The 26,462-nt window shown below is 40.1% G+C and overlaps 1 protein-coding gene across 2 annotated transcripts; it reads right to left on the bottom strand.

The window, feature by feature from the left end:
* Positions 1–3,764: 3,764 nt before the first annotated feature.
* On the bottom strand, positions 3,765–26,267 carry YTHDF1 (YTH N6-methyladenosine RNA binding protein F1). 2 transcript variants are annotated; one of them, XM_089513641.1, is made up of 6 exons: positions 25,543–26,267; positions 21,872–21,896; positions 19,224–19,303; positions 9,956–11,479; positions 9,714–9,757; positions 3,765–5,413 (listed from the first exon to the last, which is right to left on the bottom strand). In XM_089513641.1, coding segments are annotated over exons 1-6 (1,701 nt in total). In that variant the 5' UTR covers positions 25,570–26,267; the 3' UTR covers positions 3,765–5,412. The 2 variants fall into 2 exon arrangements, with proteins under 2 accessions (XP_089369767.1, XP_089369768.1); XM_089513642.1 differs by lacking the exon at positions 9,714–9,757.
* Between the last annotated feature and the right edge of the window lie 195 nt (positions 26,268–26,462).

The following is a 26,462-nucleotide window of genomic DNA, read 5'->3' as shown; positions in this document are numbered from 1 at the left end:
CACACAAGAACAGAACCTAAGATACATCTCTCCTAGCATGGCAGTTTTTCTGTGCAGAATTTTATTTTTAAAGTAGCCCATTCAGCTATTTTGAGCTTCCATCTGTGGCTTTAAGAATCAATCTACTCTAGTCGATCCAGAAGCTTCCAATGCCCATAGCACTAAAAAAATCAGATTATTTTTGGCATGATCTAATAGAGGGAAAGGAAAACCAGAACTTAGTAATGCTTCAAAATGAAATCCTAAAATTATGTGATATATTTCTACCTCACCCTATATCACAAAAAATTATATCAAGGTGGTTTACAAAGAACATTAAAACCAATTTTATTGAAACAATAAAAAATCATGATCAGAATCTTGTGGAGCTTCATGTCTTTGTAAGTGGACCTACAAAAATAGAACTCATGCCTCTGGAAATTAGAACTGGGCATGTGGCACAGTGGTTTGAGTGTAGGACTATAACTCTAAAGGCCAGTGTTCAATCCCCAGCTCGGCCATGAAATCCACTGGGCAAGTCACACTCTCTCAGCCTCAGGGGAAGGTAATGGCAAACCTTCTCTGAACAAATCTTGCCAAGAAAACCTCATGGTAGGGTTACCTTTAGGGCTGTCCTAAATCAGAAATGACTTGAAAGCACACAACAACAACAGTTCTGTGATTTAAGAAGTTTAAAAATTATGTACATTAGTATTTCAGATGAATCAATGAGACCAAAGGCTCTGATGAACTATGTTTCCACTTGCCACTTGAATGCAGTCAGTGTTGGTGCCATTCAGGCTTCCAAGGTGAAGACATTCTGCAACTGGGGTACCCTCGCTAAGACATTTTCCTCCCATGTATATTAATGGACAATTACGGAAAAATAGGACAACTGAAATCTTCACCTAAATTCATTGAACGGTTAAGGAAGAGTTCCCAGGGAGATCTGCACTGGCCATGGCACAATACAGACTTTTAGCTTCGCAAATGGACAATCCATATTTTATTTAGCATACTTATTTAAATCCAGGCCTTCTCCCAGCACATAATTCAACTCACTCTAGATTTTCATATATGAAGAGATGGGGAGTTAAAGAATTATTACACTGTGCTCTACAGCCAATGTGGTGTAGTGATTTGAATGTTGGATTATGGCTCTGAAAGATCACAATTTCAATCGCCACTCAGCCATGGATACTCACTGAGCGACTATGGGCAAGTCATACTCTCTTAACCAAGAGGAAGGCAATGGCACACCCCAACTGAACAGTGGTTGCTAAGAAAACCCTAGGACAGGGAGACAGGCTCTGCTATATAAACCCACAGAATAATTTTAGTCAATTCACACACTTTTAGCTTCAGAGGAGAGTAAAGGGAAACCCCCTGAAGAAATATTGCCTAGAAAACCCCATGATAGATTCCGCCTTAGGGTCACCATAAGTTGGAAATGACTTGAAGGCACACCACCACCACCACCACCACATTGTCAGGAATGACTTGACAACACACAATATACACACTGGTGCTCTAAAAGGAGCAAGAGAGAAAGGGATATGTCTGAAAAAGATCATGGGAGGTCTTGGAACCAAATATCTTCCTTTCTGTGTATACAATTCCACTGCCCCAAAAGGCATAAACTACAACAGCCTTATGGATAGCATAGTTTATTTCCTCCCCCTGGGAATTTTAAGAACATTTGGAAACCATGCCTTATGAGAGACTTAGGGAGCTGGGTATGTTTGGCCTGGAGAGGAAACAGTTAAGAGGTGATATGATAGCCCTGTTTAAGTATTGGAAGGGGTGTCATATTGAGGATGGAGCAAAATTGTTTTCTGATGCTCCAGAGAACAGGACATGGAAAAATGGATGCAAACTCCAGGAAAAGAGATTTCACCTAACATTCAGAAGAATTTCTTAACAGTAAGAGCTGTTCAACAGTGGAATACACTCCATTGGAGTGTGTTGGTTTCCTTCTTTGAAGGCCTTTAAACAGCGGCTGGGTGGCCATCTGTTGGAGGTACTTTGCTTTTAAGTTACTACATGGCAGAGAGTTGGAATGGATGGCCTTTGAAATCTCTTCCAACTCTATGATTCTAAGCATTAGCTGAAAAATCGGTGATCTCCTATCCCAACACAGCCATGGCGACTCCAGGGTTCTAGATGGGCTGGACACACTGGTGTATATTTCGCTTCCTCCTGTGAAGAAAGAATTGCTCAGCCCAGTATTAATAGAGGCTGGCAAATATTAATAATTCAACTGAAATCTAAATGGTACAGCTTTGTATTAGGACCCAGCATGGTGTAGTTGTTTGAGTGTAGGACTATGACTCTAGAGACCAGTATTCAATGTCCAGCTCGATCATGAAATCCACTGACCCTGGGTAAGTCATACTCTCTCAGCCTCAGGGGAAGGCAATGGCAAACCTTCTCTGAACAAATCATGCCAAAAAAAAACCATTGCCTTAGGGTCACCACAAAATGGAAACAACTTGAAGGCACACAACAAAGTTAGGAGCCAGCATGGCACACTGGTTGAAGCACTAGACTATGACTCTGGAGACCACATTTTGAATCCCCACTTGGCCATGGAAACCCACTGGTTGACCTTGAGCAAGTCAGAAAACCCTGAGATAGAGTTGCCTTAGGGTCAACCTAAGTCAGAAATGACTTTGAAGGCACACAACAAATAAGGAATTACGTGCTGCAATAAACACAGCATCTTTAAACAAGGGACTATACTTTCAACAACAGCATCTTTCAACAAAGGACTACTGCTTATGTTGTTAAACTGAAAATTAAAAAACGAAGAGAGGATACATATGGGACTCAGCAATTACCTTTTGGTCTCAAATTATATACCCAATTTTAAAGCAGACACTTATATCAAGTTTTTCCAGTGAACTGAGCGCCTTGCAGCATCTTAAGGACTAATAAACTTTATATTATTATTATTGTTACACTTTATTTATATAGCATTGTAGATTTACACATAAGATTCACACATATGGCATAAGCTTCTGTAGAACTGAGACTGCAATCAATGAAAGCTTACACTAAGTAAAGTATGTTGCATTTTTAAGATGCCACAACACTTTTGCTACAGCAGACTAACTTGTCTACTCTACCCCTAGTATTTTCAACATACATAAATACATCTTTCATATGTACAACCCTATTCAATTAGGAGGCGGCTATTTGCTCCAAATAATCAAGACCAGTATAGCCAGCCCTCCATATTCACCAATTCTTTATTGTTGTTGTTAACTGCCCTCGAGTCGATCTCAATTCATGGCGTCCCTATGGATGAGACATCTCCAAGACCCTCTGTCATCCACTGCTCTGCTTAATTCTTTATACACAGATTCAATCTTTCATTCATTCATTCATTCCAAAAAGCAAACTCTGATTTTGTCATTTTATTTAAGAGACACCATTTTACTTACTATGTCATTGTATTTAATGGGACATGAACACCCATGGATTTTGGTATCCACAGGGAGTCCTCAAACCAAACCCCAGCTGACAGCAAGGGCCCATTTTGCAAGGAAGTAAAAAGAACCTTATGCTCTCCTTGGATAAAGCACCAAGGAAGACATTTGCAACATCTAAAGTACAATTTAAATCATGAATATGATTAAGCCAGTGCCTGTTAAGCCTTCAAAATTGCAAGGCCCTACGATGTTCTTTCCCCAGCATTTTCTCAGTGCAGTGGGGAAAAGAGTGTGCAAACTGGCCCTGGGGCAGAGGGTTAAGGGGAAAAAATGAGATGACATCACACTTGCTAAGTAGGTATTATTTATTAAGGCTTGTATTCTCCTAGAGGAAAAAGTTAATCTGATGCTGTCCCATTACTCCTTACATCAGAAGTAACAGTCCAGAGACAAAGCTATATTTTCTAAATACAAGTCTAAATGATACAGCTTAAACTTTCATTTAAGTTGGAGGTCCTCTTGAGTAAATAGTTTTCAGAAGATATTTGCTTTCTAATATAAGTAAAAGATCCTCTACCATAAACACGTGCAGATTCAGTGTGCTAGAGCAACAGGCATGAGCACCAAGAATTCATGCTAAATTTTGAAACTCCGGTTGGTGGCCAATTCTTCGACAGCTCCCATTCCACAAAAACATGACAGCAAATTCCATTTCTTAGAACAGTTGTTTTTACTCATCCGACAGGAAAAAAATATATATAGACACACACATACTGTCAATTTTAAACATCTGAAGCATAATCCATCATGAGTCTGTACTAAGATTCTATATTAAAGCTCACCATTATCAGTATAAAATTTTAAGTGGCATTTTAAGAGGGTGGGTAAGAAAGAAAAAAGGGAACAGAGAAAAACAATGTATTTAATGGGTATTAGAAAACAGAGAAAGTCTTTAAGAAACCACATTGCCCCAATCCCCTACAATGTCAAAACATTATTCCAATCATTAAAAGCTACCCTGCAAAAAAATTGACAGCTGACAGAAAATTTCTAACCATCTAACCTTCTTTTGTTACAGGATGCAATACACAGCATCTTCTTATTAAAGAGCACTGGTTTGCCAAGTATTAAAGAAAATTTAGTTTTAGGCTGTAAGGCACAATCCACTAGGAATGTTTCTCATGCAAGTTACACTGAAAATGCTTCTAAATGAGGCAAATGCCTTTGTGTGATTTTCAAGTGTATTGCTTGCATGCAAAGCTATCCTTGTGAATTATACCTTTCTTAGCTTTCTTGCTACAAGACAGAAAAGTGTAATTTAAATATTTCTGAAAAATAATAAAAAGGTCAGATTAAAAAAGTGAACTATACAAAGTGATCTGAATATGCTGAATTAAGGTTAATGTTTCTGACACAGGTCATTTCTTGAAGCAAGCTTAAGATGACCAAAAGAAATTCAGACAAAAGTGTATTTTATGCTTGCCATGAAGAATCAAGACAATTGTGGGGACGGTGAGACAAGAGGATCTATAGTACATAAATATAAAATTATGGTCAATTTTCAGATTAGAAACATAATTTGTGCTGAAGTTAATAGTCTTTGGGAAATACTAATGTTTTCAGAATATTTAATTCTAGAGGAACAGGTTTAACCAAATACTATAAAAAAACAGGGAACATATTTATTAATGGATTCTACAGCATTTTACATAGAAAAGATACAACTTAATGCATATTCACCTGGGCGCAGAAAAAAACCCAAACAAAACCAAACCAAGAACACACTACAGTGTACTTAAAAAGATGCAAGAATTTCCCCTGCACAAAAAGATATTGGAGCTAAAAGCTTTACAGTCTCTTGATGCCAGAATATGGCACCAGAGCACTTTTAAAAAGATTCAGTTTTTCATAATCAAATTTAATATCAGTTCTAGTATATATATATTTATAGCAAACCATATATATGCTTATTCTTATTGTTTGTTTCGATTCTGACGTTCCTGTAGAGAGAAAATCATAAAATTAGAAGGCAAAAAAAATAAATTTAAAAAATCACAACTTTTAGCTATAAAAAGCATGGCTATCACAACAGATTTAAAAGTATGGGGCACCTAATTGTTGCCATATTTTGGGAGCTGTGTTGCATATATAGAATGAACATTATCATCCCATGTCCTTCCTGTGATAAAACAAGTTTATGCTTTAAGTAACACAACTTTGGTTCTGCTCTCACAACACAAAGGTTGTAAAATGTGTAATTGCTCCATTTAGTAATAAACATATGTGACTCAGCACCCATAAGGACTGAATCAAACTAGGCCACCTGAATAAAGTAGCAGATTTGGTTTACTGGAGAAATTCCCTAGATATGGAGGAAATCAATAGTTTGAAGATTAAAAGACATTGTGTAAACAATGGAAGGTGGATGACAGTATTCTATGCTTAGCTACTTTTAAAACCAATGGAAAGTTGAGGGTATCAATGCTTTAATTTTAATGGATGGGAGAAGAAAATATGACTGCTGCAAATCTTAAAAGATAGGGTTCCCCTAAAATACCTACTACTGAGGTCAAGGAGGGGGGAGGGGGAAAGCCCTCTTCTGTCTACTCAACACAGGAAACTTTCAACAGAGGGTGGGGAGAAAAGGGAATCCTTCCACTTTCTCACTTTACCAGATCACCCCACCTCAAGAACATCCTGGAGAGAAGTGACCAGTGGGGTCCCAGAGGGCTCTGTCCTGGGCCCAGTGCTATTTTACATCTTTATCAATAACTTGGATGACAGAATTGGGGGCATACTTATCAAATTTGCAGATGACACCAAATTAAGAGGAATAACCCCCAGAGGACAAGATCAAAATTCAAAACGACCTGAATAAACTGGAAAGCTGGGCCACAGCTAACAATATGAATTTCAACCCAGAGAAATGTAAGGTACTGCACTTAGGGCGGAAAAATGAAATGCAGTTATAGGATGGTGGGCACCTGGCTGAATGAAACTACATGTGAAAGGGATCTAGGAGTCCAAGTAGACCACAAGTTGAACATGAATCAACAGTGTGATGCGACAGCTAGAAAGGCCAATGCAATTTTAGGCTGCATCAATAAAAGTATAGTATCTAGATCAAGAGAAATAATAGTGCCACTGTATTCTGCTTTGGTCAGGCCCCACCTGGAATATTGTGTCCAGTTCTGGGCACCACAATTCCAAAACGACATTGAGAAATTGCAGCATGTCCAAAGGAGGGCGACTAAAATGGTGAAGGGTATGGAAACCATGTCTTATGAGGAACAACTTAGGGAGCTGGGGATGTTTAGCCTGGAGAAGAGAAGGTTAAGAGGTGATATGATAGCCCTGTTTAAATGTTTGAAGGGATGTCATATTGAGGAGGGAGCAAGCTTGTTTTCTGCTGCTCCAGAGACTAGGACCCGGAGCAATGGATGCAAGCTCCAGGAAAAGAGATTCCACCTCAACATTAGGAGGAACTTCCTGACAGTAAGGGCTGTTCGACAGTGGATCACACTCCAAGAGTGGTTGAGTCTCCCTCCTTGGAGGTCTTTAAGCAGAGGCTGGATGACCATCTGTCGGGGATGCTTTGATTGAGAGTTCCTGCATGGCAGGGGGATGGCCGGCCAGCCTCTGTTTAAAGACCTCCAAAGAAGGAAACTCCACAACACTCCAAACAGCCCTTCTTATAAATATATATATGTACGAATGGGGGTGTGTGAGAGTGCACACACAATGTGCCCTGGCAGTTGCCGAGGACTGTAGAAATTGCCTTTTGGGTGCTCATAATTCCCACCACTGTACCCAATGTTCCTTGAGACAGATTTGCTACAGTAGAAAAGATAATCTAACCATTTCACAAAGACATCTTTTTTTAAAACAGTTTAGATTGTTAAACTGATCTGACAACAATATGCTTGGCTGCTGTTTCGTTTTGTCAGTCTAATTGTTTTTAATTCTTGGTTAGCCAGCCAGAGTTATTTGGCTGAGGAGTTGGATAAAAAAAATATACCCCGAAGTCACATGGTGAAAGGAACTTTATACTCCTATTTTATCACTAGTAGTCCCCTCTCCCATAAAATGACACACCACAGTAAGTTTCTTTTGGAATCAAAGAAATTCTATAGGGAGTTGAGAGATATGGCACTGGAACAAGTACTTCGGTTCCCAAAGAACAGCTCTGTGGATTCCAACTTATTGTTGTTTTGTTTTAATTGGAAGGAAATCTATTGCAGTCAGTGTGCTGTGAGCCTATACATATCTAAAAAGAGAGAGCGAGAGTTGTGTGTTTGCCCCATGATTAACTGCACTAGGGACTGCACTTCCAAGAAAGCACAACTACTTCTGCAACTATTCTTATGCTTGGATAATAGCTCTACAAGATTCAAGCCCAATTCCATAATGTAGGACTATTCTGAAGAAACGTCTGATATTTTTACGTTAGCCAAAGCACTTCACAGATTCGTTTCAAAAAGCTCTGCTTTCAAAACCAAACTCCTCAGTACATAATAAGGTACCTGCTTGTGTCCATAGTATAGCACTGGACAAAATAATTTGGTTCTATGTTTCTGTGTAAAAATAACAGGCAAGTAAAGTATTGCTGAAGGGATGTCATACTGAAGATGGAGCAAATTTGTTTTCTGCTGCTCCAGAGAACAGAACATAGACCAATGGGTTCAAACTAAAGGAAGAGAGATTCCATCTCAATGTTAGGAAGAACTTCCTAACAGTTAAGAGCAATTCAACAGTGGAATATGCTGACTCCAAGTGTGGTGGAGTCTCCTTTGGAGATTTTTAAACAGAGCCTGGATGGCCATCTGTCGGAGGCGTTTTGACTGTATATTCCTGCATGGCAGGGGGTTGGACCTGATTCTACAACGTCAATGCACTTAGCTTCTACAAAAACAGTGCAGCTTGGGGAAATACTACATATCTCCTCCGGATAACAGTTACGTTTGGGGGGCGGGGAAGAGTAAAGAAGGCTTTTAGCCTTATATTCTTACTGGCAAACACCACATACCCATGACTCCCCCAGGTTTATCATCAGCACATGAACCAGATGTTTTGTTGTTCTAGTTTTTAAAACATGAATTATAAACTTGACAGTCTCCACCTGGTCAAGCAGACTGGTGCAAATGTACAAGATAACTGAAGACACTACCTTTAATACCTGAATAGAATGCCAATGTGCCCAGGGCAGATATACATGAAATGACTCACTCCTTTATTCTCATCTCTCTGGCTGGATCTCAGCCTCATGTTATTATATGTATTACCTTCCTATTACTAGTAAAATGAGTTCTGCGATTATTTTGGAAGTAGTTATTTTAATGGATTTTACACTTCAGTTTCATAGTGATGGGTTGCAAGTGTGTTAAAGCAGTAAGGAGTCATTAAAATAAACCTCATTTATTGTACAATTCCACACTTCTGCTCCTGTCCTTATAGTGTCTCCCTTTTTCCACGCTTGAACATGCGTTTGCATGATAATATCAGACTTCATTGGCCTGAATCCTGCTGGTAACTCCATCTGCAGTAGACCTCCAGAATGAATGAGATTTATGTGTTGACTCCTCATTCAACAATTAATTCAACAGGTCTACTCTAGCTGGGACTATCAAGAAAACTGAGGCCTTAGGACCAAAACACACTGCAGAAATAATCCAGTTTAAGGCTGCTTTAACTGCCCTGGCTCAGTGCTAGAGAATCCTGGGAATTGTAGTTTATTGTGGCACCAGAGCTCTCTGTCAGAGAAAACTAAATGTAATACAAAATTACATTTGCAAGAATTGCACTGAGCCAGGATAGTTAGTGGTCTCAAAGTGGATTATTTCTGTAGTTTGTTTTGGAACTTAGTATACCTATGCTCGGTCATACTTTTTTACAAATATATAAATAATTCAAATGCCATGTGTATTATAATATTAGATGGAATAGGTTGGTATGCTAAAAAGAGATCAACTTTACTAAATAAGGACAAGAGCCAAACAAGTGTAACCAGCTGTCCTGTTTGCGTACAGAAGGCTCCTTCAAATGGCAGCCTCAGATGGACTTCTAAATGGCAGCAGAGACAGGGTCTCCCCGAGTGATACAACATACAGTACAATCATCTACCTGTTCTCCCTCCCTTTGTCTGTGAGCTGAAGGACTTCCTGTCCACATAACAGGAGTTGGTGTGTATGGCTTTCACCCATAATTTTTCCAAGCTCTACAGAAGAGAATCTACATCTATTGCAACACATCTATAGTTCCAAGCTAAATTTGAAGGTTCATATTAATCTGTTTTTCACTTACTAGTAGTCACGTGTATGGGGGTGGTGGTGAAAGATCTCTTCATTCTGGAGGTCACAAAAGAACAACTGAAGTATATCATAAAATCATAGTTGGAAGAGACCACAAGGGCCATCTAGTCCAACCCCCTGCCATGCAGGAAGTATATGGTATAAACTTGTTAAATCAGAAGCCTCTTTAAAGTCTCCCCACTACCCGGTCTATTCCCTTCAAATTTTTAATAAAACATTCCTAAGCAAACCTACCTTCCGCACCACCTCTTCTTCCTCCTGGCGTTTTTCGTAATGAGAAAAGTCATCGAAGATGGAGGTTGTGTGCTTGTACGTAGCAATAATTTTAAGCACTTGTTTTGCTTTTTCTAAGGGGACCTCCTGAGTGTCACGGGAGTTTGTAACTGGTTTGTTGTCATTGTTCTCCAGCCTGATGTGTCGGAGCTGGTTGTTGGGCACATCTTTCACAAAGATCCACTTAACGTCAAATTTTCCCTTCCATTTGTCCTGAGACCAGACACCAGCACTGGTGCCATAGTCCACTGATGATTTCATTTCTGCAACTCCACAGAAGTGTCCACTCCCATTGACACTGAAGAGTAAGTAGACTGGACCTTTACTATTCATTGAGCGGAAAGCACTGTCCAAACGCTTGTTACCATGTTCTGTACTACACCAAATGGAGTATTTGATAGAACGATGTATATCATCCTCAGAATAGCTCTTTATTATGAACACGCGTCCATTTTTAAGGTTCCACTCAAAATCCTTAGGGTTATAACTGTGGGCAGCTTTCAGTTTTTCAAGAACAGGATGGGATTCACCACCTGAGACAGAATTAGGTGGGGCACTGCCAGGTGAATTGCTCTCATTACCAGTTCCGCCACTTTGGCCAAAAGCTGCGTTTCTGTTACGTGGTGCCACCCACCGGTTTTGAGGCGGAGGTGGCTGAGGGTTCTGGTATGGCAGTTGGGTCAATGGAGGTGGCTGTGCGGGAATAGGCTGAATAATTTGTGGTTGTGGAACTGATTGAGGAGAAGGAATTTGCTGGGGAGTTGGGACTTTGGTCACAGGACCCTTATTGTCCCAAGTACCTATGTCCATGTTATGTTTAATAGGTGGTGGAGGCAAAGCCCCTCCAACTACAGGCCCACTTTTTGCTTTCATCTTGGGCTGAGGTTTTGCAGGTTTGCTGGCAATAGCAGCCCAAGAGGTTGGCTTAGATACTGGCAAGTTTATACTTGATCCACCATTGCCAGACAAAGCACCTGTCATCCCAGCACTGTTCACCACTGAACCTACTGTTTTCACAGCAGATGCTGTGACATCTCCACCAATCTTCAGTCCAACCATTCCCTGTTCAATGCTATTCATCCCAGGAGCTTTATTTAATGTATCGTTATGAAATCCTGTTTGGCCATCCACAATGGTACCACCCAAGGAGCTGGGTGGATAACTGTAGCTGCTTCCATAAGCTGAGTTTTGAGTCTGCTGTCCTTGAGACCCACTTGTTCCCCATGCTGAGAAAGGTGGATTTTCAGGGAAAAAATTAAATCTGTGTGGGTAAATGTTGTTCCCCAGTCCACCAGGTTGTCCAAAAACAGCATCATGCATGAAATGATGATCACCGTTACTGAGCTGTCCATAGGTAGTGAGGTATGGGATAGGAGGGTCACCTCCAGTTGACCATGGTGCTTCACTGAGAGAGTAGGGAAAGCTAATAGAATGTGGGTAATAACTGGACAGGTAGGGATCTGTCATTGATGGATAGCTGTTATTCTGTTAAAGATAAGAAAAGAAATTTCAAATTTAGATACTCAAAACTATAGTCAAACCAACAGAGATACTTTAAATAAAATTCAAATGCTCTGTGTTTCTATACTTTAAACAGCTATTAAATGCCTTACTTTTTAAGAGTGCTGCCTGGTTCTCAGGTATTTTAGTCAAAATAAATTAATACAGTTATGTTTCTTATGGTAAATCAATGGTGGGAATGATGCCGCCATCGAGATGTAGCTGGACTGCAATTCCTACCATTCCTCATCATTAGCTATGCTGCTTAGGGCTGCTGGAATCTGTAGTACTTGCTATAGTCCAACAACATGTAAAAAGGTGCATGATTTCTATTCATGTTATACATATTTTATGGTTTAATCATGTGGGATGTAGCATTTTCCATTTTCGGTGGGGTTAGGGGCACAGGATCCCCGTGAAAGTGAAAAAAACACACCTCTCTAGGAATTTCTAGGTCCTTCAGCACAACCCTATGGTCAACATCTGCCAAAAGTTAACCATAGAATCATGCTAAAGGACCTACAAATGTCTAGAGAAGTGTTTTCTCTAGTAGTCTCAAGATCCTCCAGAGCAACTCTATGGTCAATTTCCAGCAGAATTTATCTGGAGAACCTAGGAATTTCTAGAGGGCATATTAATCAAATCAGCAAATAATCAAACCCACAAATGTTGAGTACGTATCTAAACTAGTTTAACAGGATGCCAGTGTGATAACATCAGAACTGGATTACATATCCTTCACAGCTTTTAAATATTCTCAAACAGTACACTAGCAATATGCACTTACTTTGCAAAAACCTCAATAAATCCAAGACTGGTAGATTCTTTCCAACAAAAAGATTAACACTACTGTGCAAACCATAAAAACTAAGATTACAACCACAGTGCAAATTTCATCAACAAACAACGCCGGTGTTTGCTGCGCGAAGGAGCTGCAGCGGACAAACCGTGCGGCTCTTCCGCACAGCAAAATGCAGCTTCTTTTTGCAGTGCCATTATGATGCCACAAAGCGCCATTGGTGCACTTGCGGCATCATAATGGTGCTGAGATGTGCGGACGCTAAGTGTTCACTACATCAAAATGGTGACGCCCATATAGAATGGACGCCGCCATTTTGTACGTGCTCGGCACGTACTAGGGTTGGGGCGTCCGGAAAGGATGCCCCTTCCTAACCCTAGTACATGCTGAGCACGTACTTTCTGGCGGTGTGGAACCCAACTCAGTCTTAGAGGAAGGCAAGGACAAACCCCGCTTTGAACTAATTCTGCCAAGAAAACCTCATGGCCTGAATGACAAACAAGATTTTAGTTGTTTTGTTTAAGAATGTGTATGAATGTAAAACAAGATCCTAAAAGTTCATTAAGAATATCAACGTGAATGTAGAAGTTTTAATTTAATATAACACCTTTCCTGTCAACCGTAATTCCCCTGATTAACAGGTGGCAAGTATTATCAATTATCACAGGCATTTATTCACTTCTTGTTCTGGGGTTAGTTACATGCTACACATGCCACACTATAAAAGCTGTAGCCTCAGTGGTGCAGGAATTGAAAATGTTGTAAATAGTTGTATGTTATATTTGTTGTCACATTGTCTATGAATTTGATATCATTAGTATGGTGTATATGTAAAAATGTTTAAATTTTGTATCATAACAAGGATGTAGCTGAAGAAAACTCTCCCAGACGAAACAGAGACTAGAATTTCCCAGGGTCTTGTCCTATTACTCCCCATCCTTGATTTATGCACATTGCTCATCTTCCACATGGGACATCCAGCAAGCAGGAATTTAGAGCTTTACAATACGGGGAAACTAATGACTTTTTAAGAATTTTCAGAGTCCCCAAGACAGCTTCATAATTGGACATTGCTGCTGGGCACCTCCCACAGACTTGCTGCAAGTTGGATTCTACTACTGTGCACTATGTGGTTTAAAAATACATTGGTTATTGATGTTCTCTAAAATATGTCCTCTCATATAATCTTGCTAACTGCTCATGTTAAATTATACCTTTCATACCTGTCAATATTGCATACCTGTTTTTTGTTTTGATAGTGTCCAGGTTAACAGCGGGTATGGTAGTTTTTCTGTTTTAGCAGAAAATGTCCCCTTTCCCCTCTATAATCTTGCAAAAATATGTCTATTTTTAATTATTTCCAGGGCTTTTGACCCAAAATGTAGTTATTCTCATGCTCATTAGACTTCCTGAGTTGGAAGGTGCTGCAAGGGCCATCTAGTACAACCCTCTGTCATGCAAGGATAAACAACTAAAGCACTTGACAAAGATGGCCATCCCACATCTATTTGAAGACCTTCAAAGAAGAGTCCATCACTCTCACATTAATTTCATTAGCATTCTTTATGAACATCGGTTCAACCTGTTTGCCCAGAATTCTATTGCCATATTTATCTATTTTGCCATCCATTCTGATCACCTTCTACCATTCAGAGATTACATTTCACCTTTGGTTTGATCCAGTGAGGCCTTTCACTTGTTCTTTCATTGTTTCCCCTCACAACAATGACTGCTCACTTTCTCTAAATACGGGTCATCCTATGCTTCAACTTTCTCTTAGCTGTCTGTACCCAAATCATGGTGATCTTCTATATCATGTGTGCAATGCCACATTAGCTTCATCTCTATTTTTAATCCCTATCTTTTCCATAGCTCATTTTCTCAAAAATTATTTCCACCCTTCTGGATTTATTTTATTTATTAATTATTGTTTTTTGCACAATACAACCAATTCAGATTAATCCCAAACCAGAGCATATTAGTCCAGATCACATCTAAATTACTTCAGACCAAGTCATCATCCAGACTTCAAAAGTGCCATAAGACATCCAATGAGTCATCAAAACATTTTCAAACATCATACAGCCCTCCATATCCACGGATTTTTTATCTACAGATTCAAGCATCCACAGCTTGAAAGTATTTTTTAAAAATATAAATTCCAAAAAGCACATCTTGATTTTGCCATTTTATATAAGAGACACCATGTATTTAATGGGATGTGAGAATCCATGGATTTTGGTATCAATGGGGAGTCCTGGAATCAAACACCAGCCGATATCAAGGGCCCACTGTATATGGAAAATATCAAAATGGAGATGAAAATGGGAGTGGGATTTTAATCTTTGAGAGTGCTGTCTATCTTAGGCAAGAATCTCATCAGCAATTTCCAATTGCAGCATTTGAGAAACATATGGTGACAAATATATATGCAGTTACCTTCCCCCTCTATGTTCTTTTGCTAGTTATCCATTAGCAACAAAAACATTAGTGGAAAATGCTTTATTTACTGTAGCTTGTGCTGCTTCATCACAGTAGTCCCTTCAGTCTTTCTTTCTAACCCAGTTCCACCCTTTTTATTCTTTATATTTGCTGTAAAGACTGAGTTTCTATGTTAGTCTCAGTACCGTTTCAGCAATAGCTTTATTAGATAGCAAAGACTTCGCTTATCCCTGCCTCCCATTTTGAGATGTTCAGGGCAGGTTTTATTTCCATCTGCTTTGTTGCAAGTGTTTGTCATCTTTATCTTTTCCTCTAGTGCCTGCAACTGTGTGCCAGTAATGTATAAAACATGTCTTACTGCACAAACACACAATACAATAGAGCAAAATTATTTGTAATCTTAAAAAAATATATAGCAGAAGATCCCTCAATCTATCTGTAACTGGGCAAGGCTAATTCCCTCTGAGGGGACATTTCCAAGTTAAAGAATTATATGAAAAAAGTAAAAATCTACAGTCATTCAGAATTCCAACCAAAGGAGACACAAAGAATTAATTTTCAAATGTTGATACAAATTCATACCAGATTAGATCAGATTCAAAGTCAAGTTAAAGTAAACTATGGTTAAATTAAAGCCATGGAATCAGTCCTGAACCAAGGAGGCCCTGCACAAACCTAACTGTTATCCATATGTTCTTCTCCTCATTCTGGAATGTGATCCCATTTCAATCTGCAACCCTTCAATTGTTTCTGTACTGCAAAAACTACTTACAGCACTTGAGAAGGAGTAAGAAGTACACACAGTGGTTTTTCAAAATTACTTGAATATATTCAGAAAAAAGTATTTTATTCAATGCCACTGGGGGGAAAGGCAAGAGACAAGAATAAATGATTCACAGGAAACAGTGATTCCTACTACCAGGAGGCATTCCCTTTACACCATCCAGAAAGTATTGCAATGATAAGTGATTTAAAGTACCTGGTGTTCAGTCCCAAGTGTTTCTCATCTTAGAAATCCAATATAATTCCACAACCTATCACCATCTTATACCTCATAACCTAACATTTCCACATAAAGCCTTAGCAAATAAAAGTAGCTCACCAGTGGTAACCATAAAATTATTTTGCTTGGCTTGCTCATCATATGCTTATATTATATCATGCTATATAGCAAAACATAATCTAGCATAATGGCAAAGGGCTCTTGAGAGGAAGACTGAAGCTTGGTTTCAACCATCGTCTCCTTAACTTTGAGATTTTTTTAAAAAAAGGTAATGCTGCTTTTTTTGAAGGGGGAACAAAAACCAGACTTGCAGTTCAGCTTTTTAATCTGGTTATTTATTTAGGATTTCTGACATTCTATAATCGGATATCTACAAACATTAAAATGGTTTCTGCTCCCAAATGTTGCAAGCCCAAAAGTAGAGGCATGGTGTGTATGTGTGTGTATGCACTCAAAGACGTGTTGAGTGAGGATCCAGATTATGATCTTTTGTCAAAAATGTACAGCTGAATCATGGCAATCCAACTTTGAGATAGCTTGCCCATTATAATAATAAACTTCACTCACATTGACTTAGTACAAAATAAACAGTGTTTTCTGCTGAAAAAGTAGCCAGGTTGTTTGTAGCGGGCATTGTCTCATCAGTTTTTGGTAGAAATCTAATATACATCACATGGAAGGAGTGTGTCACATTTAATTGGTTGCAGAGTTCTAGAATTGGTGTCAGTATGACTCACTTTCTTCCAAACTATCTTTTCCTGAGCTAGTGGCACAGGTCAATTTACAGTGAGAAATCGAGGGAGGCACAGCAAAGAAATGATTCAAATTATGGTATTAATAATATATGAATGCTTACACTGAGATGTATCAGAACCTGTCTTCCAAGAGGACTATAGAATCACTTGAATTTAAAATAATAAAGCAATACAAATCTTTGGGTAGTGTGCTAAAATTGGACATGGGATTTGTTTAGCATTATGCTGTTATTGCTACTCTCGGGCATTTAGACCTGTTTACTAATGAATTTCAACAGGCCATCAAGAATTAAAACAATTTTCAGCAATAGAGTAGTTACTTTCACAAATACTATCAGGGCTGAAGAAAGAGGCTCCTCCCTCCATAACTGTCATTTTTCGGCCTGTAAGGGAGTGAATAGGCTGGCCCAGCTCCATCAGGGCTAGCCTGAAGAAGTACCCTCCCTCCAGTCTATCTGCCTTGGTCCAGGCCTCAGAGGGAGAGAAGAACTGCTGGACCTGATCCCCCCCCCCCAATTCCCTTCTCCTTTTGTGTCGTGTCTTTTTAGATTGTAAGCCTGAGGGCAGGGAACCATCTATTATCCCCTCTGTTGTAAGCCGCCCGGATTCCCAGTGATTGGGCAGCATATAAAGAAATCCTATTATTATTATTACTATTATTATTATTAGTAGTAGTAGTACTATCTTAAAAACAAAGAGAAGTAAAGGACATGAAAGCAGCCTAATCTAATATAATGTAATGAAACAAGATCCTTCATACCCTACCATAAGAGACTCCTGTACTCCTCAGGTTACACTGCAACGCTAACCGAAAAAAGGCTCAGACCAGGATACCTCCAATATATTTCAAAGAATAAGTATGTTCAGCTAACAGCAATCAGTCACATGTTACTAAGATAAAATCCTCCAAAATCACAATCGAGTTATCCGAAGAAAAATTATGTTTGAGGCCCATAAAAGCACACTCTTTCTTCAAAGTAAGTAAGACAGGTACTTTAAAAAGAAACAGCTGAATTCCAGAAGCCACTGGTAGAAAACATTCCCATCTCATCCATCTCTATTGCCTCAAGACCCACAACATATCACAAGGCAGTAACTGAAGGAAGAACACAAGCTAGTATTTGAACCACATGATAGCCCTCCTCCACTTTTTAGTGAGGCCAAACCCTGTGTGACTATTCAACTGAAAACTGTACTACAAAAGGAGTGAAGTTATTGTTCATCTAACTAAATTCAGTTACAAGTTTGGGAGAAAAAAATTAAAAGTGACTAGTTATTTCAAACTAGTACACAGCTACAAATAGCAGCTGTTCCAAGCTTTGTTCAGATGAAACCATGGGAAACCGTTCTGAGTGTCAGGTTATACTTTATCATGAAGATGAAAGTCTGCAATAACTCATTTGAGGCACACATCTAACATGCTGTACTGAATCAAAGCAGATGGGCCTGGGTGAATTCAATCTACGTTAAAATTGTAGCATGTCTATGAAGCATCAAATTAGTCTACAGATACAACTATAGTCTAATTCAGCATGAACAAGAAAAGTTGTCTCAACATTTTCAGTTATTCTTGAGTCACTTATTCCTCCCATAGCTTCCCTAACCCAAAATGTATGAATATGTTCACCTTCATAAAGATAGTATGTGACTTATAAAAAAAACCATAAGTGATTGAGGAGGCTACATGTACTGTGGAGGAAAAATAGCCTATCACTTTCCCTGCTACATAGTATTCCTCCAAGGTTACTTAAGAGCTGAAGGATAAAACATACAGGCTCCAGCATTTCAGGGGCATTTAAAACGGGGAATTAACGCCATGATAAATGGAGAGAACAACTTTCATACAAAGTTGATTCTTTCATATGTTCCTATTAAAGACCTGTGCAATGTCCTGAGTATATGGAGCAACAGAAACATAGATCTATGGGGTCACTGCACATTTTTTAAATGCAACAGCAGTATCACTACTGATTAGAATGTGGGAGAAAGAAGACTTGTTGAGGGAGTAGACATTTTATTTGCATAAAGTGGAAGATGAAGAGATTTTGTCAACACTGAAAACGTATGGCAGGAATGTCCAGCAGAGCCAGGAGGAGGATTGTTGTTTTTGGTTTTTTGGTTTTACAAACAACTGCTTGCATGGAGTGACCACAATGTCCACGAAGTCATGAATAGGCTATGAATACACATTATGAAGTAGACTGTAACAACCTGAAAAGGAGCATCAGAAACTTTACATACAACATTTATGTAAAATGTTTTTCAAATGAGTAGTGAGACATTTGCTGAGAAATGTCCCCAAGAAGTTGCTGTTCAGGTTTTCCCCAGCTCTTCTTCCCTCACTAGTTAGCTTTGATAGTGGGATGAGCTGCAAAATGATGTACTCTTCTTTTCAACAACTAAGAGATTGTACTAAAATGGGAAATGTCTTTTAATAACAGTTTCAGGACCTCACTCCTATCCAACATTTTAAGATCTTATCCGCTTTAAATGAAAGGGGAAAAATAGCTTGATTATTTTGGAAACAATCATACAAAAACAACTACACCCTAAACTCATGTTTAAGAGACACTGTTCTATTAAACCAGGGGTTAGCTGTTTGTGGTAATCAGATAAATCAGATGCAGTGCTACACCAGTATAAATTTCATGTAATCCTTTGACATTTCCTTTAGAAACAAATACTTGCACCTTCAAAATTTGAAATCACTTGTCAGCAGCATTGACTAACCTGATTTGACTGTCCAGAAAGGTAAGGCTCAAAATCATTGTCATGAACAGTATCCTTCTGATGAAGAGAACCATTTTGCACTGAAAGAAAGAACTGCAATTATAAGAATGTACGTTCTGAAGTTTCAATAAAGAATGATTTCCTAAAGCATAGTGACAGTATATGTAAATAAAGTAGCCTTTATCCTATGGCATTGTCAATTCAGAGAAGGCAAAGGAGTCAGATTTCAACATGATGAAAAAACTTCCACAGGAACTCTAGATGCCATTGTTGTTTAGAAACTAGCATGAATGACAGTTATTGAGCAGTTTGCAAGCAGGTTTTTCAACATCCTGCAATACAGCTTTTGCAAGAATAGGGCAAATACTCTTATAATACAATACACTAACATACACTTCTCCTGTGAAGGAAAACTAGAGGGCTTAGTAGGCAAGAGCAGAAATCTGAGAGGCCCCAAGTCAGCAAGGCATGCCAGGAAGGAGTCAATAAAAAGCTGGCTGAGTGGTCTTTAAAGTTCACGCCTTGGAATCCTTGTATGTAAAATGGAGATGCTGCATTTCCTTATTTGTGTTATCTTAGATTAGTCAAGATTAGGATATGTTCAACATTAATACTTGGTAAGTAATGACTACTCATGCAACATTCAACTTTTCAGGCTGTGTTCTAGGGAAATACTGGGACTCCTATGAATATTCTTACATATTGCTTAATGAGAACTACTGACACAGACAAATGCCCCTGAAAGCTATATTACCAATCAGAACAGATTTGCCTTTTCAACACTAAATTTAGAGGAGTACAAGGTATGTTAAGGTGCATTTTCAATATATAAAAGGAGACACCGAGTCTCAGCTGTCTCCAAGTGAACTAAGGTCCCAAACACTGCAGCAATAATCCAGTTTCAGATTGCTTTAACTGTCCTGGCTCAGTGCTAGGGAATCCTAGAAACTGTAGTTTATTGTGGCACCAGAGTTCTCTGATGGAGAAGGCTCAATGGCCCACAAAACTACAGTTCCCAGAATCCCCCAGCATTGAGCCAGGGCAGTTAAAACAGTCTCAAACTGGATTATTTCTGCAGTGTGTTTTGGATCTAAGTGGACCACCTAGAACACTATGGACTATGTGCAGTGGACCCAGTCAGAGCACCAAAGTCACTGATAATGATCAACGTACACATATACACACAAACATCCCATAGGCAGATATCAATCTTACATGTACAGAAAGAAGCAGAAAGGCATCTTTCTAGCTATACCAAATGGAAAATAAGTTTTTATGGAACTACAAACATGTATTTGAAACAAATCAGATGCAAGTCAGTATTTGAAATAAGTAAGCCTAAAGTAGCAACTGAGTTTCAATGGCTTATTGTAACATTGTAACAAGAGGCATTCACACTTGGATTTGGTTTTTTCTTACATGTAAAATTTTAAAGCTAGTTGAAGTGCCTTGCCACAGATTACGCAAAGCAAAAAAAAAAAAAAAAAAAAAACCAAACATTTAATATGAAGCATTAAAAGCATAGTATGAATATTCCAAGCCCTACAAATGGGCATTTTCAGAACATTAGTGAGTCTAGTTAGCCCAAAGCCACAAAAACCTAGAGTGGTCTTAAACAAGCAGATCTGTGCTGAACTGAGCCCAGAGACACAATATACTAGAGAATACTGAATGCCATGATTGAATTAGGTTTCTTGTGTAAAGGTTTTCTGTAGTACAGAAACTAGGGATTAAGTTTACCCTCAAAATTAAAATTCTAAGTATCATATTATGAAGAAAACCAACATAAGATGGTCAAAAATGTACAACTGCTTGATAAGACATAAAGTATGTTACTCACAACTTTTTACTGTTTAATACACAGCTAAAGCAACTGTTGCTATTTTATATGAATGTTTCTTGCACTCATAGAACTAAGTGCTTCAAAAACAGTTTAAGTGGGAAAACAGCAACTGATGTGTCAACTTCCATGACCTATAATTCCATTACTATCAGTGATGCTTGGGTGAAAAAAGAGGAAGTGACCTAACAGCAATAGAAAATTATCATAATCTTAGAAATTTGCTTTTTAAAAATTCTTCCATTATATATAAGATGAAAACAAACCTCTTACAAACAAGCACTTATGTTTTGTCTTTAACATAAAGATCAATACTTGCACAGAAGTGGAGAAAAACTTGTTTGACTATTTTTTGTTTTGCATTGTAAATTATGTTGTAATCCCTTGGCAAGGGTATATGCTCTGAAATGTAAGGTAGAAAGCTATTAAATAAAACAATTTAAGACCGCAGTCCTATTCAGGCATCAGCTAAAAACCTAGACCTGCACCTTCCAGATATTTTGGAATACAATTTTCCTCACCATTACTTCTTCAAGCTGATGGAAACTGTACAGTACTTCAGTATCTGGAGAGTACGTTTTTGGTGGAAGGGTTTCTATACTCAACTCAGATGAAATCTGAGTTGACACGCAGAACTCAGCTGCTACTTAGCAGTAAAACCCATTGACCACTAGCAACATTTACTGCTGCCTAAACATGAGATTTTGTTGCACATAACCCCCCAACCTATTTTATAAGCATAATTAGGTACATATTCAGTCTACATCTAAGTTCAGAACAATCTGTCTGGGATTAGAATCTTCCTTACCTTTATTATCCTGTCCTTTCGGTCTCTGTCATGTTACAGCCCATGGTAAGATAAAGAAAAAAAGAAGAGATAATACACTTCAGATTAAAGTAAAACATCAATCTAGTAACATGAATCGAATTTATATGTACTATAATTTATAAGATAAAATGCTTAATAGCAATGTGATCTTTATTAACAGATGAGATACTCCATTTAAAATTCTCTTAATTTCCAGTCAAAACCTTTGTTTTCTGACCTTAAATTTTTTTGCATATGTAACCTCTTCTCTGTCTCATGTATGATTTGAATGTATTTGTGGTTAATGTCAGCAAGAAATGGGAATGCCATTCTCAAGAGAAGTCTCAGGAACTCTCAAGGAATTAGAACAAAAATAGTCTAAAGAAAAAGAAAGTAATGCATGCCAGGGACTGAGCACTACTGTTGTTGTTTTTTTAAAAGAGCAAACCCCTGCTGGCTGACTGTCAGGAAGAAACACAGACAAAGTAGTGTGTAGGGACAAAGACAGAAAACCAAAGAGACATAAAGCAGGACAGAAAGACCTGGATTCTTAACTATATACATTATTTGCATGCATACTGAACATAATATTGAAATCAAAGCATGAATTCCCAGATGAAAACAGCAAAGAAAAGAGTGGACAACTCTCAGAAAGAAATAGAAGCTTTACAGTGTAGCTGATAGAATGTGGGAAAATTTAGGTGTTAGGACAGACAGATGAAAAGGGACACCGACTTCTTAGCTGTAAAGCTGTAAGCACAAAGCTCAAAAGAAGATATATTTCTCAAACTGCATCAAGATTAATTGAGACAAATATTAAATTCTTGTGAACCCTCGACACACAGCTGAGATGTAGCGTAGGACACAGCATGGTACAGTACAAACCGAGCGGAGAGAAGCGAGCACTGTCTGGGAAGGAAAGTTTAAGTTTCTTAAGGAAAGACATCCACACTAGGAATATTTATGGGGAATTGATGGAGCACTGCAACTTTGAAAGTTTGCAACATGTATTTTGTTGCACTTTGGTTGGTCCGATAAAGGTATCACTGTTTTGTGGATTTTTGATGTTTTTGTACATTGCATCTAAGGCTAACAGGCCCTGGATCCCAATTTCATCTGAGCCATTATCACAATCTTAGGCAAGCCCCCGCCTCTCAACCTCAGACCCTGCAAGGATAGCTTAACTTGGCTGCCTTTACAGATTTATTGTAAGATGTTAATACACTGCAGAATTAGTTTTTTGTGGAGAAGATGCCAGCCACAGATGCAGGCTAAATGTCAGGAATAAACACTTCTAGAATATGGCCACATAGCTGGAAAAAAACCCCTAAAACTATGGACCTGGCCACAAAAGCCTTTGACTTCACACTACAGAAATGTCAAGCAGTATTACTAATGGGAGGGAAGCCTGAGTCTCCAAAAAGCAAAGGCAACAAGAACACTAGAAGTATAAATTTCTTCCACTGAAAGGGGCCCTGTAGAGCACTCTTTTCAAAGAAAGTGGAAATATCCAAGACTCCCTCCTCCTCCTGTCTCTTTCCCCAGAAATGAATACCAAAAGGGTAAAATTTTACTGACTGAAATGCAAATGGAGTGAAATCTAGAGAGCATCAAATGGATTACACAAAAAGGCAGCTTGACTGAAAAGCCTGTGAAAGAGGGGCTGGGTAGAAGAGAGGAAAAGGGGATAGAAAAATTATCAAGTCAGGATGCAATCTTCAAGTAAGGCAGAAAGAAGAAATCCATGCAAAGTTAGCACAGCATGGAAAGGCCTGGCCCAGCAAAGAAACCACCACGAATTGAAGCTCAATGAAGTGATCCCTGCATTCCACCACTTGGGTGGTGGAGACAGTGAAGAAAGGCAACACAAGTGCAGAAACATAACAATAATCCCATGCTCTGTTCTTCAAAGGAGATCCACACAAACTGTTTACACTTTACACAAGTTGTCCCACCCAAAACACCCACTCAGCAAAACCACCACCAAATTAAGGGCTCTCTGATGAGCAGGAAAAGACGGGCCCAGGAGAGGCACAAGTGGCTGGCCCCAAACATCCCTGAGTCAGGTGTGTTTGCAGCAAGATGTGTTTCCCCGAGACATGTGTTCAAAAGCAAAATGTATTTGCAGTAAGATGTGCTTGCTGCTGAGAAACATGCCTGGGATGTTTAGCCTGGAGAAGAGAAGGTTAAGAGGTGATATGATACCCCTGTTTAAATACTTGAAGGGATGTCATATTGAGGAGGGAGCAAGCTTGTTTTCTGCTGCTCCAGAGACTAGGACCTGAAGCAATGGATGCAAACTGCAGGAAAAGAGATTCCACCTCAACATTAGGAGGGACATCCTGACAATAAGGGCTGTTCGACAGTGGAACACACTTCCATGGTGTGTAGTGGAGTCTCCTTCCTTCAAGGTCTTTAAACAGAGGCTGGAGTGCCATCTTTTGGGGATGCTTTGATTGAGAGTTCCTGCATGGCAGGTGGTTGGACTGGATGGGACTTGTGGTCTCTTCCAACTCTACGATTCTGATTCTATGATATAAAGGGCTCTCGGATGAGCTTGGAAAGAGGCTCCTAGGAGAGGCACAAGTTGTTGGCCTTGTGTCTCTGAGGTGTGTGCTCCAAAGCCTGAACCATTTGTAGTAAGATGTACTTGCAGCTGAAAAACACACCTGCACAGAAACATAACAATAACCTCATCTCCTGTTCTTCAAACCAGACCCATGCAATTGTTTCAGAAAACTGGTTCAACACAAGCCCTCCCACCCAAAACACACGCTCAGCAAAGCCACCCCCAAAACAAGGGCTCTCTGATGAGCCTGGAAAGAGACTTCCAGGAGAGACACAAGTTGCTGGTCTCCTGTCTCTGAGGTGCGTGCTCCAAAGTCTGATGCATTTGCAGTAAGCTGTGCTCGCAGCTGAGAAAGCTGCCTGTACAGAAACAAATAACCCCATCTCCCATTCTTAACACAAGTCCTTAGACCTAAAACACACGCTCAGCAAAGTCACCACCTATTCAAGGGTCCTCCAACAAACTGGGAAAGAAGTGCCCGGGAGGATCACCAAGTTGTTGGCCCTTAACGCCACAGAGGTGCGTCCTCCAAAGTCAGATGTGTCTGGAATACGATGTGCTTGGAGTCAGATATGTTTGCAGTAAGATGTGCTTGGCCCTTAACGCCACCAAGGTGTCTGCTCCAAAGTCAGGTGTGTTTGGAGTCAGATGTGTTTGCAACAGCTGAGAAAAAGCTCCCTCTCCGTCGTCGGTGTACAGCATATGCAAGCATTAAGACGAAGAAGGAGCAGTGGGCCCAGCCAAACTCCAAACTGGGCCTGGCGGGCAAACAAAGGCCTGCAAGAAGAAACGCAAGAAAACCACTAAGCCATATGGGAATCAGGAAGAGAGAAGAGGCCTCCATTAAGAAACAGCAGCAGCAGCAGCAGCCTGGGTGGCAAAGGAAGAGAGAGATCTTGTGGAGGGCTGGGAAGAGGAAGAAGAAATGCAAAGAAGGGGGTTGGGTGGGAGAGAGAGAAAGAGAAGATGATGAAGAAGAAGGGGATGGGGCTTAAATAGCAAATGGAGAGGAGGAGGAGGAGGAGAGGGAACACTCTCTCTGCCTGCCTGCCTGCCTCTTTCTTTCTTTCCTTCCTTCCCCCTCCAACCTTGATCCACTTACCTGGGGGTCAACGCTGGTGGCAGACATCTCTCATGCGCCCTAAAATGGGGGGCAGAAGGGAGGAGGAGGAGGAGGAAAGGGGGGAAGGGGGTGGAAAAGGGGGCGAGGCCAAGGAGGGAGGTGGAGAAGCGAGAGGTGGGAGAGTGGGAGGGCTCCTGGGTGGGTGGCTTTGAGGGTGGGCTCCCCCCTCCTGTCTTTGGTTTCTCCCAAAAGGAGGGAGAGTGTCTGGAGGTAAAAGGAAGGAAGGAAGGAACCAAGTAAAGCAGAGGGGAGAGAGTTACGGATTGGCGCATGCGCAGAGGAGGCTATAAAGAAGGGGGGGCTCTCGGGTCAAGAGGGGGAAGGGAGGGGGAGGAAGAGGGAAAGGGCCTCGCGCACGCGCAGTGGGTGGCTCGTCTTGCGCAGGCGCAGTAGTTCTCTTCCTTCTCTCACATCGCTCGCCTCAGCAAGCGAAGGAAAAAGGAGGGGGAAACGTTTTTTCCCGTTTCGTGGGATTATAATCCTTTTTTTTCCGCCGCTTCCTTTTTAAATTTCTCCTTGTTTGGAAACGGAGACAAAAACAAAAACGCTACAGACTGTTGTGTTTTTTTCCAGCTCGAGGCGGCTTCCCGAGCTCCAATGGCGGCCAAGAGGAGCGGGCGGCGATGACGTCAGCACCTCCGCCGCGCAAAGCACGCCGGGAGGGGAAAGAAAAACCCTCCTCCTTCTCCCAGACGCACATCTATAGGTGAAGGACCCACCCGCCGCGCATGCGCAGTGCGTGCCTTCATGAGCGACGGCGGCCGTTAGGCGGGGAGGGATAATATAGCCACGCCCCTTTGAGAACAACGGCGGTTTTTGAGGCCCCGCCCACAAGGCGCCTTCGTTCGTTGGAGGGATGAGTGACAGGCAGGGGGCGGGGCTTCTTACCAACACTGAGG

The sequence above is a fragment of the Sceloporus occidentalis genome, unplaced genomic scaffold (genome assembly GCF_023333645.1).
Source record: "Sceloporus occidentalis isolate IW3139 unplaced genomic scaffold, rSceOcc1.0.p SCAF_3, whole genome shotgun sequence".
NCBI classification, from domain to species: domain Eukaryota; kingdom Metazoa; phylum Chordata; class Lepidosauria; order Squamata; family Phrynosomatidae; genus Sceloporus; species Sceloporus occidentalis.
Note: the sequence above shows the minus strand (reverse complement) of the source record. Positions and strands in the feature narration are given on the sequence as shown.